The sequence below is a fragment of the Harpegnathos saltator genome, unplaced genomic scaffold (assembly GCF_003227715.2).
Source record: "Harpegnathos saltator strain DR-91 unplaced genomic scaffold, Hsal_v8.6 scaffold60, whole genome shotgun sequence".
Lineage (NCBI taxonomy): Eukaryota > Metazoa > Arthropoda > Insecta > Hymenoptera > Formicidae > Harpegnathos > Harpegnathos saltator.
In genome coordinates this window covers 1,187,324-1,199,955 of record NW_020230427.1, presented here as the reverse complement: position 1 = coordinate 1,199,955, position 12,632 = coordinate 1,187,324, and the positions used below count along the sequence as shown (strand labels likewise).

General features: G+C 34.3%; 2 protein-coding genes and 1 pseudogene across 2 annotated transcripts; all 3 read right to left on the bottom strand.

Annotated features, from left to right (window-relative positions):
- Nucleotides 1-229: 229 nt before the first annotated feature.
- Nucleotides 230-2,387, bottom strand: LOC112589788 (uncharacterized; annotated as a pseudogene).
- A 2,634-nt stretch (nucleotides 2,388-5,021) lies between these two features.
- On the bottom strand, nucleotides 5,022-6,224 carry LOC109503765 (uncharacterized). The gene is made up of 3 exons (XM_025304339.1): nucleotides 6,139-6,224; nucleotides 5,746-6,057; nucleotides 5,022-5,384 (listed from the first exon to the last, which is right to left on the bottom strand). Exons 2-3 carry the CDS (start codon nucleotides 6,016-6,018, stop codon nucleotides 5,040-5,042), a joined length of 618 nt encoding a protein of 205 aa, XP_025160124.1. The 5' UTR covers nucleotides 6,019-6,057; nucleotides 6,139-6,224; the 3' UTR covers nucleotides 5,022-5,039.
- Nucleotides 6,225-6,837: 613 nt separating this feature from the next.
- Nucleotides 6,838-7,378, bottom strand: LOC112589787 (uncharacterized). Its single transcript, XM_025304338.1, has 2 exons — nucleotides 7,127-7,378; nucleotides 6,838-7,059 (listed from the first exon to the last, which is right to left on the bottom strand). Exons 1-2 carry the CDS (start codon nucleotides 7,289-7,291, stop codon nucleotides 6,913-6,915), a joined length of 312 nt encoding a protein of 103 aa, XP_025160123.1. The 5' UTR covers nucleotides 7,292-7,378; the 3' UTR covers nucleotides 6,838-6,912.
- Nucleotides 7,379-12,632: the final 5,254 nt, after the last annotated feature.

Sequence of the window (12,632 nt, the reverse complement as noted above, 5' to 3'; positions counted from 1 at the left end):
ATTTTCAAAGCTGCTAAAAATTTGGTTGGAGTAGATACGTGACTTTGCTGCTTCAACCAACGGCCTATTTTGCAGCGATTTGTTAATTGGTTACTGCAGCTAAATAATTTTCGCAAGACGGTCTGTTACTTGGTTGCTCTATCTAACAAACTTCTACGTGATGGCTATACTGTACATATTGTTACAACCATTTTAACTGATTACTCAAATCATTTACATAGGAAAAAAATATATTATAATATATGGATACCTCAAAATATTGCTACGTTAGCTATATTTTTATTATAGAAGCAAATTCTTTTACTATAAAATTAACATGTTATTTCGATCCCATAGCAAGAAAATTTGCTCCTGCAGTAAAAAACAGTGACTAACGCAACAATATTTTTAGGTGTCCATATATTACAACTATTTTGACTACCGTACACAAATTTTAGCTACCGTAAATAACTCTTTTCTTCTGTGTGATAATGATTTAAGTGGTCTATAAAGAAACCAGAAATGAAGGAAATAGTTTATTTGGTTTATGTCTGTATATTTTACAATTTCTTGTCTTTACAATTTCATAATGCATACCTTGTAGACATAAAATATTTACCATTATTCATTTTGACTAAAATAACTGGAAAGTAATGAAACAAATCATCAATATTAATACAAGAAATTTGAACACTCATTTCACGTCATACGCATGCACATGCGGATCAAAGCCAATTGTTTTAAAGGTAAACCATACAAGGCAAACTTTAAAATTCTCAGTGCAATATATTCTTTGAATCTCACCAAAGATAGGCAATTCAAAATTATCTGTCTCAAGAACAACACATGCACCAATTCTACATCTTGTTCCTTTGTAATTAACCCATGGAACCTTTATGCAAGCTGCTTTAAAATCGACAGGAATATACGAATAATCTAAATTTTCATTTTCAGGAAATTCGCCTAAAATGTTCCCTGGTCCCATTTCAAATTTCTGTCTAAATCCGAGTTGACTTACTAATTTGTAACATATTTGCAAAGATTCCTTGAACGCTAATGTAGAAGTAATATTTCTTCTGGAATATGTGGCATTCGCGCGAATTTTGTTAAGCCTATTCTTAGATTCTTGTCTCATTGTACTAAACAAAGCTAACGGTCCTGACATTACAAGCATCATAGGAAAGTGTAGCATAATATGATGTTTCGGTTTTAATTGATCTTTAAAGAGCTCCTGGTACAATGTATGGTGTTCAAAAATGAATTATTTTAACAATATCGATATTTCACTCTGGATGTTAGTAGCAGCAACAATACCAAATATTTGGCGTAAAACAATATAAAACTGCCACAATTTATTACCGCAAGGCACAAAGTCTGCAACTAGAAAACCGAAAGTTAAAAAAAATTTTATCATTTCAGTACCTGACATATTTAAATGCTTGCTTCTCACTTCCTCCTCTGTTACAAGTGGTGGTTTGTTTGAAAATTCATTTATATAATAATCAAAAGTTTTTATTCTTTCATTAAGTTCATGAATTCCAAAGTGTTTCTCCTTGAATATTAAGTGATATAACAAATGGCTCATTCCATATCGTAGACAACCTTCTGTCATCTCATGTAACAAAGGGTCTGAAGCAAAATTTTCATAAACATGAAATCCTCTAACTTCATTCCAAATTGAATATTCATTTAAACCAGAGTTGGATAGACCATCACGGATATCGTCCAAGTACTTTTCTCTCTTTCTTAAATTCTCTTTTTGTACAAAGCAATCTTTTTCACAATCTTTTTTTTATGTAATACAAAAGCGGCAATAATAAGTGGCATTAAAACTCATTGAATAACCTAATATTGTATTGAGTCCAAGATTATCCCCAGTCAATAAACCTAGAGCAAAATATATATTTTGGTCTTGTCACCAAATTTTAGGCAATACCACAGTCCTGAAGAAAATTAATTTCATCTATTAATATGCGAAACATAGCTGCATTTTTAAAATGAGCTCTATCAGATGTATGAAACAATAAAGTAACAAAAATTTCATCCAATGTGGAACGATATTCTGGTGGTATACATGGAATAGTAATATAGGTTCCGCCTATCTTTTGAATCGCTTTATGACTCCCTAAAGGATCATTTACTTCAAAGTCGTCATAATAAACAAAAAGAGGGAAAACAATTTTATCAGAAAAATAATCTGTTTTCTTTTTCTCCACAATTTACCCTGAACGAAGTTAGATAATACAGCTATTTCCTGCATTAGATTTACTATATAATCATAAACGATGTCAAACACTCCTGGAAGACTAAAGAATGCTTTCAAAATTATACGAAGAGGTAGGAACTGACCGTGTATGGGAACTATGTCTTTAATGATTCGGCCATTAACTCTTTTTTCACTTACAATATTGCCAACAATACATGGCTGAGGTTTAATAAAATGATTTGTTTTCTGCAAAGCTTTCACACGATTATATTCAGAATAAAAATTCGTAAATAATTTAAGAACTGTATCAAATAAATCGAATATATTTGAAGTTATATTCCCAACAAATTCTGCTTCATTACATATAAAACGTATAGCAGGCTTCAGAAATGATATAGCATCAAAGAACAAGGCAGCGGTATCATTTATTACAATTTAAACATATTTTCGAGGCAAAGTTGGATCTGCATACAATTTTACAATGTAACGTAATAAACAGTTATGAAGTTTGTCATTGATAGATTCTTTTGAGACCGATATTTCATTAACAAAGTCAGAGAAAATTACGTCTTCATTATCACAGTCAGAATCTGACGTTTGTAAGTTAGCTCTATTACTTCTATTACCACGACTTTGAACATGACTTTTAATTATAGGATTCACTGGAAATTTATGATAGGATATGAGATGCTTTCGGAATTTTTTCCATGAATTATAGTCTGATGAACATTGGGATACTTGGCATTTATATACAGTAATATCATCAAATTTATGAGCGATACTTAAATGCAACTGTAGAGCATTGACAGAAGTCAAAGTTAAATTACAATTTTTCTCTATACACTTTATCATTTTGATATTTTACTTCTGAACGTCCAAAAATATCTATCATCGAAAGTTCTATGCAAAATAAGATTATTCCTAACTTATAATTTAAAAAAAACGTTTTTAAGTAAGTTAGGAAAAAAACGTTTTTAAATAAGTTAGGAATTTAAATTAAAATAAAATTATATATTTAAATTATAAGTTAGGATTTTTTTAATTATAAGTTATTTATAACTAACAAAATTATTGCTAACTTATAATTTAAAGAAATTTAAGGGGCTAGTCCAGTGGTTTCGTATGGGTTAGAAAAGAATTTTTATTTAATATTGAAGTTTGTTAATGCGTACCAATCTTTTTACATTTAAAAGAGAACATATATAACTCATAAAAAAAATTATATATATATATATATAATTATATATAAATATATATCATATTTTCTGCGCTATCATATTTTCTAGCAACATGAAGTTGGTCCCATTTTGAAACGGTAGTCAAGATTTCTCAGGTCTGAATCATCTGAAATCAAAAAACCAAAATTTTTCTTAAAATATAAGTTTGTGGCTATAGCGTGAACTAAAATAAAGCACCCCCGATGGAAAAAAACAAAATGGCGGACTTTTGAATTTTTAAGCTGTTTTTTTGCAACTTTAATTGTTGAAAAAAGTGGTTTAATATTAATAAAAAATTATGATTCTAGTTCAGGCGATAAGTACACATGTTTAGAGAAGACTCCTAAAATTTCAGCTCGATTGGTTTAATAGTTTTTTTTTTAATCTTGACTACCATGTCAAAAAGTACTGTTTTGAGAAAAACGCGTTTAAAGTTTTTGTGTCTGAAATATTAATAAAAAAGCTTCTTACCTTTAATCAGCGATGCCAGGACCATACATTATTCCCTCTGCCTGTTCGTAAGCATCATTTTCTTACAATCTTACATTTCTGCGGGCTGTTCGGCTTTCTTTTGATTGGGTAGAGCTGCGTTGGTTGGCCAATTCAATGCGTGCCTGATCACACCGCTGTACGAATTCTGCTGCTCCTTTGCCAATTGTAACGCCCATAACTTCCATAATTTTCAACAATGGTTTGAATCCTTCATTGAATTTGCATGCAGCACAATAAGCAGCAATTTCAATTATTTGTTTTCCAGAAAATATATGTTTAGGTGCGAAATGCCACATACATGCGTTATAACTTTCGTTGTTATTTTGGGTGTTCGCTCCAACGCATCTTTCAAGCAAGTCATGTGAAGTAAGGTCGTCATATATTAGCTTTAAAATAGCTTGAACTTCTTCATCTAAGGCTGGTGGATGTTTAAAATCCTTTAAAGTGTTATCCTCTTCCGCCTTGCGATATTTACACCACGATGAAGTCCCTGGTGGGCAGTACATATGTTGAGGATTGGCATTGGTAGAGCGTTTATGGTAATATGTCGCCCATATAGCTGTTGTCATTTCTTCAACAGAGTCAGGATTTCGAAGTACAGCCAATCCATAGTATGTAGATAACTCTTGCATAACTTTGTTTGTAAGTAGAACTGTTTTTTCTTTTTTTACCCGAAGTTCTTTTATTTGTGCACTTTGTGTTAGTATTTTTTTTATCAGCATGTTCCAAAGTTAATTTTACCTTTTTAAATTGAGTTAGTTGTTTTTTAGCATCCTTTGCGCGTTTATACATTCTTTTTTTAACATGTAAAACACATTCTTTTTTTTTTTACAGTTACATCATTACCATAGGGAGAAGCGTTTAATAATGTTTTAAATGTCTTTGTGTCGCCATCACCAACATAATATTCATACCACACATTATATAAGTTCACTGATCTTTTAGAGACTGAAAACAGGGCCGATGACGCGGCAGGTATACAGCGGCGCGCTCGACCTCTTCTATTGTTCGCTCGAATTTCGACCGGTTTTCGGCGTCAAAAACATTTCAGGTCACTTCTATCATATTTCTATGTGTATATTCTATACGAAACTGATGTTTTTGAAAAATCGATTTTTTGAAGAAAAACCACTGGGACTAGCCCCTTAATTATCTGTTAACTGCAAATAATCATTTACCAATGTTGCTACAGATGGTACATGTTCATCCCATTGAGTTTTAAATTGATAAATAGCTTGCTGAAGGAAAAGCCATGGTTGGCTACTCTGAAAGGGATAGGACGCATGCAAAGCATGATACGCTTTGAAACATACATCTATTGCACGTAAAGGACTTTCTATCTTATATGGAAAATTATCGATATAAACATAGGATTCCGTTATATTTGCTATATTTTCACCAATTATGACAGAGAACGGCTGAAGTTGTTTCTTAGCAGCAAAGAGTTTCTGCCTCATACGTTCTACTTGCACTTCCAAGTCTCGTAAAACCTAAGAAAGAAAACTTGTGAAATTTTGACACATATAATTTTAGAAATATTTTTTTATACTGCTCTTTTCTTTCTCTTACAATATTACATGATATGTGTAAAAGGAGATGTTGAAGTGATTGTTGAACTCTGATATGAAAGCACCTTAATTCAATAGGAAAAACATAATTTTTATATCGTTTTTATTAGATATTAGATTATACTTTCATTTCTTTTCGTATGTAGGTTTATTGTTTAAAAGCGTTTTTAATTCTGTGCAACCGATACGACCTAAATATTACAAAATAGAGTTAATGTATATGTACATTGTATCGGTAAAGGTTTAAACTTCAACATTTCCAAAGACAGAAACATTTATTTACTTTGATATGCAGCAGGAAACCAGCACCCAAGTCTGCAGCTGTAGGACGCCACTTTCCAACATTTGTTGGAGAAAAAAGTGTTAGAATTGCTAGCAACACCTTTACAATTTCCTCTGAAAATAAATTGATCTTTCCTACTGTTCCTGTACAAAGAAGACAGCAAAATGAAAAGTATTTGAATGTATTATCTTCAACAGTTGTGGATTTTATAGTAGTTTTCAAAAGTTTTTTTATTTTTGGAGCAATTTTCTCCCAATTAGACAGAAGTTGCATCGAATAATTTGGATAGAGGTAGTGGAAATCTTGTTCTAACTGAAATTGAGGAAACAATATTATTTTAAAATATTAATTTAAAAATAAAATAATATAATTTTATTTCTAGTAACAATTTACCAAAATATAACTCCAAGGCTGTCGCAAAATACGAAATTCATTAAAATATTCAGTAATTTCACAAATAAATTGTTTGCCCTTTTTCGCCTATATTCTGTACTTCTGAATTTTAGCAGTCTTACAGAGGCAGTCTCTTTCCATTTTACTATAGCCTCATTCTGTGGTTCCAGACACCTTCGTAACCACTGAAAGCTGTCTAACTGCGTTTCTGAAATGCCCGCTCCTATAATTATAATATCATATTTAAACATATTTCCATATATAATAATAACTTATATCTCTTATCGTATATAATTTGCTGTGATCACAATATCAAACTGGAGTAAAAAGTGCTTTAGAATTGTTTAAAAATCAAAATATTATACTTCTATACCATTAAAGTTACGAAAAATATCTATGTTTTCCTCTTCTTCTTGTAAATTGGTACTGCGAAGCTCTGCTCTTCGAAGTTTACATATTAATCTCGTGTATTGGTCATATAGCTTTCCTTTAGGCTGTACTGCACGATCAGTTCCAATACACTTCCTTCTCGGGATGTACCAAGTATCCTATTTCAAATAAAATAGACAGTTGCATAAATAAAGAATACAAAACTATATTAAAAAGCAAATAAAACTAACCACTATTTCCAAAAAAGTTGTACAATTTGTAAACTAAGTCGTTTGAAATCGTCTGGAGTAATTCTGTAAAAAATATATATCGTTAATTTTATTCATATTCATAGTTATAACAGTACTTGTGAAATAATTAAAACAGCCAATTATTGCATTATATTCACCGTTTGTTCGGATCGTTAGCTAACTCTGCTGTTATTATATATTTCGCTAAATCTGTCCTTAGAACGTTGTCAAAACCTTGTTTGTTATAAATCCCAAAGTAACTTTTTCCATCACTTGTTTGTTCAAGGTAAAGTTTAACATCCTGTGACAAATTTTAATTTGTAAGTTTTATTATTTAAAATGATGAAATGCTCTTAATAAAAACTTACATTTGAAATACAAGTATATTTTCGATTTTCATTAAAAGAATCTTCCTTGCAACGTTTTACTTGCTGCGACTGTAACTCATAAATTTGCATCGACACATCAGTAGAGGATTCGTCATTAACTGATTTTTCTTCAGATACATTTGTAATGAATATATCCTTTACCATAAAAGTATCATTATCAATGGTATCAATGGCAACAATGGTATCTATTGTATCAATAATTCTAATTTCCTCTGGAATGATTTTATTTTCATCTAGAATATCTGCATTTTCAATCTGAAATAAAAAATAAAAATAAAAAAACGTGAAAGATCGAATGCTCTAAATGAATAATGTTAAACTAACGGAGAACACATATTTTACCTTCTGTAATGAAGACACAAAATTTTTCCATAAATGAATAAATTTGGCTTGTGGGCCAAATCGAGGAATTAATAAACGTATATGTTCCTCATTTAGCTTTAAAAAGCTATCCTTATCTATTTCTTGCTCTAAGAAAATATTTACAGCAAAGAAAAGATTTAAAACAGAATAAAAATGACAGTCAAAAACACTCAAAATTATTTAACTCAACATTATTTAAAATGTTCAGTACTTTTTCAGTACCTTGTTCAGTGATTTTATACATACAGACAAAGAAACACAGATAATTTATACTACAAATAATAGAATATATTTAAAAAAAACTATTAAACTTTGATGAAAAATAATATTACTTTTAAATATTGCTTCATAAGATAAAAATTCCCACTTCTTCAATATATCAATACTCCACTTGTCTGCCATAATGGTAATTGCTAAACGTATAAAAAATATGCAACTTATTTCTTTCATTTATTTCTGCCGGTCATTCGTCACACATTTTCTATCTTGCTTCCTCTTTCTCGTTCACATTTATGTTAATTACCGAGCATGTTATCCCAGTAAGCAAAATGCTAACAGAATGCGCGCAGATTGACGCCAATTTCGATCAGATCTCCAGATCAAAACCATAGCCATCTGTGTCCTCATTAGGCTCGTGTTTTGTCGATAAGACCTGTATGACAGGCCGTGCGAACAGATTGTCGGCAGAAACCGCGCAGGTCCTGCTGCCAAACTACACGTAGAGTCTGCGCGTAGAGTTTGCTCAGTTTCTGCCGCCAATCTGCCGTCAAATTACTGCAAGTCTTGCACGGTTTTTGCTACAAATCTGCCGTCAAATATCTGACAACAGGATCTGGCGCATATTTGACCGCAGGTTGGCGGCATAATTTGATATAACAGATTCTGCATTAAATTTGTTGCCTATTTGCCATCAAACTATGATAGCAGGCTTTGTTCGAAATCTGCTCGCGCAGGTTTGGCTATCTGGGATATTACTTACCGCTCAGCTACTATCTCGTTTCACCAACAGATCCTCTCACCAAAAAACAGAATATGAAATCTTTATCTTTGTAAAGATAAATTTGGAGCGAAGCGAAAAACGTGCACACACGAAGTTAGCTAGACGTCCGTTTGACAAACGTCAATAAAATCCTATCGCAAAAATAAAATACTATCGCCGGCGCGCCGATCGCTGCCTGAACGACAAATTTAAGTGGGTCAGGCCAGCCAACTGTCTTATTAACCCAGTCGGTAAAGCTATCTCAACTAAGAAGTTGTCTAATGTGACCAACTATTTACTACCTTTGAAAGTTGGTTGCGTTAGCCTATCCGAAATCATAGACTGATATTGCGATTTGCTGTTTCAATAATTAAATCGTTGGAGCAGGAAACTTTCATGCAGCCAATAAAAATTGGTCATTACAACAATTTTTTTCTTGAGTGTATGAAAAAATATGTTGTTTACGCTTCGGCGGAATAACATATACTGTCACTTCGAGGCTAATGAGGGAGCTTCACGATGAAGTTGGCTGGATAAATATTCACCTTTACACAGCCCACATGAAATGACCTCCGATTGACCTTGATGTTAACCTTGATCCTTAAGGATGTCAAAGTCATAAACTTTTCCCCTCGCTCGTTCTTCATTAAAAACTTATTAACAAAAGAAGTTTTATAAATTGAACGTAATCTTTCGATAATATTCTATGTACTTAATGAAAAGAATTTTGAGTAAAATTGTTATAAACGTCAAAAAACTCCTTGTAATCCTTGCAGTACACATAGTATATGCGCGGGGGAGGAGCGGAGCCCCTTCCCCAAAAAACTAATCCTAATCTAACCTAACCTAACCTATCTATTGAAATATGGTAAATTATACATTCTTATGTTGTTTTTCCTTTAGGTTAGGTTAGGGTTCGTTTCTTGGGGGAGGGGGTGCGGGGGGAAGGGCAAAGCCCCTCCATCCGCGCATATACGTATACTTTTTTCTCTTACGAACTTTTCACATAATTACTTCTATATCCAACAAATCTGTTGCACTTATGTAACTTCTTTGCATAACTTTTTAATTCTATATTCTTTTTATATTGTGACGTAAATGGACTTACAATGACATTGAAAAGGAAACGTCCAATGTATGTCTGTTTTCATAACAAAGTCAAGGTTCATACTCTATAAACACATATCTTCTATTATACATTATTTTACATACATACACACACTGCATGTGTGTATGTATGATACAAGATATGTATATGTATAATAAGTTAAATAAATATGTATAAAGTTTAAAGTCTTTATTACTGTTTTTCTCGGAAGTTATTACTTCTATAGTAAAAATGCATAAAACATAAAATCTATATTTTGAAGAGACTTACAATTTTTACTTGAAACATTTTTTGAAATTTCCAGTATGTAATAAAATAATTGGCAAAACTTTAATTTTTAATTTTTAATTTTTGTTAATAATTTTTTAATGAAAAACGAGCGACAGGAAAAGTTTATGACTTTGACATCCTTAAGGGTCAAGGTTAACATCAAGGTCAACCGGAGGTCATTTCACGCGGGCTATGTAAAGGTGAATATTTACCGTTGGCTGTAATATTGCCCTATGCAAAAAGGCTAAGATAACACTATCTGTCGGGAAACAGCGAGAACTTATTCAAGTCCCCAATAAGTAAATGTATTCACATTGATTTGTTCGTATTCGAACAGATATTTGTTTAATTTTCGTAAGATCGAGCATTATCTCTAGATGTTACATGTTTCTTCCCTCTTCGCGGCCTGAACGTTCGCGTTCACGACAGGCTCATTCTACGAGATATCAGAGATCGCGAGTTTTCGTCGCGCGCGGGTCACGCAGGAAATTGAATTAAAAGCCGATGTGGTAAATTGGCAGTCGATCGATGGCTCGCGATCATCGAGATGTATAGTCACGAGCGACAAGTGTATATACATTTCTACCACGCGGCAATTCTCGCTGGTACGACGTGTACATCGCGACAAGCATCATCCGTGTGACACGCGCATGCATGCGTGAGGCACGACGCGTGTTTCGCAATACGCTTACCTCTCTTTTCCTCTTCACTGTTTCTCTCTCTCTCTCCCTCTCTCCCTCTCTCCCTCTCTCTCTCCACCACCTCCTGCTGCTGCTGCTGCTGCTCTCGCGCTTCTCTCGTATAACTCTCGTCTCGTATCCTCTCTCCTCTATCCTCGACGGAGTTCAACGAGAGGAAAGAAGAGTAGAGTGTATGAGTGATACGCGAGATTGGCGCAAGGCCAGTCGCGGTCGATTGCATAACTCGCGTCACCGTGATCGCCCCGCGGTAAGCCGCTCGATGAACGCCGTGTCTGGATCTGAGAATCTCCTTGGAGGTCGGTCTGAAAGAGGATAAACGAGGAAACGAGATAAAACTGGCTAGCGCTCGTGCATTTCCTCATCTCCGCGAGGACACGACTGGCCGCGTCGCGCGAAGAGCGCGTGCCAAAAAACCGTTGTTTCGCGGCGGAGGAATATCGCAAACGAGCTCGTGTACTGCCGATAAATGCGTGTGTGAAATTTAACGATTTATATATGATCAGGAGATTTTACGGCTAATAATAATAACGGATCCTAATATTAAAATATTATATAAAGAAATCTATTTTTTTTCTAGGTACGTTTTTCCTTTTTCCTTTTTCTTTTATTTCCCAAAAGGTCAATTTTGAATATTGGACAGAAGCATCGTCGTATATCTTTGAAATTCTTTTTTCAATATTGGAATCAATCTTGGACAATTTTACGTCACAAGCAGTCCGTTTCATTTCGTCGGCATCAACTATCGAAAGATATGATGTTGCAAAAAGAAAAATATCTCGTTTTGTCCACAATTTCTTCAAATTGTTGACTCGCGTTGTGTTAAACCGACATTTTAACCAGAATGTACCATGTTTCCTTAAGCATTTAACTTATCGTCACATATATGTTCCGAAGAAAATGCCGTCTCATCATTAATTTCTACGAAGTGCAATCGACGGAGCGGCATCGTTCAGTCGAAATGAACAAAATCGTGTGAATCGTAATTGCCGGATAATTAATGCGACGTGACGGAATTCAATTAACTGATGTCAAAACGTCTTCGTTGCCTGCTCCTTTTTCTTATTTTTTTTTTCTATATTTGCCGCTCTTCTCGATTCACGATGGGACGACGATGTAGGGCGCGATAAATCGTGCTATCTAATTGATATGAAATTAACGCCAACCCAATTGTGACTACTGCGATAATATACGCGCATTTATGACCGATCCAGGCCGTCTGTTACGTCTGAATCGTCTTATCCAAGCACCTACCTACGTCTTCTTCGTCATTCTTATCGATTTCAATCGACTTTACCAGCTCGCAGAAGAACGTCGATGTATTTTGTTCAAACAGCGCAGAGAGAAGCATCGGATAATATTACAATATAAAAGAGGAGAAAAAAGTTTGCAGCGGGGCTTACACGATAACACGATGTATATAACTGTTCCACGGTACGAAGCAAATTTCTTTCTTTCTCCATTTCTCTGGATCCTTTTTTACATTATACAATTGTAGGGTTTTTCGCCTGGCACGGTTTACGCTGTGCCGAGAAACGAGCGATCTGGATCTCGTCTCTCGTGATAATTGCAATAGACAATGCGACGGCTAGGAACTGGATTCATGATACTCTCTCGTGTATTCACGTCTCTGCGCTTTACTCACTTTACTTTCGCGACATCAGCAACGACTTGAGTTACGACTTGAATGAGGCTACTCGGACCGATCGAATCGTTGGGAGCGTCGGATCTCATTTGGATTACGCTCCACAATTTGTATTCTTACCCTCGCTTGTCGCGACTTCAATATCACGCGACGGTCCTTCTGAAAGAGGGCTGCTAAACGAGTCGGAAGTTTCGTAAAGAAGGAAGGGAAACCAAAGGCTGGCTGCTTGGTCACGCGTGGACGCTATCAAGAAGCCAGCACCAACTAACACCGATGAAATCTCATTGACGTAAGAACGGACCATTCTCGCGTTCTCGCTACTGACACGTCACTAGATACACGACGCGTGAATCCTGCCTGCCTTGCGTCTTTCATTCGAGTGTTTATTTATAAGTAAGTCTACACGTCGCAAAATCGTGAGA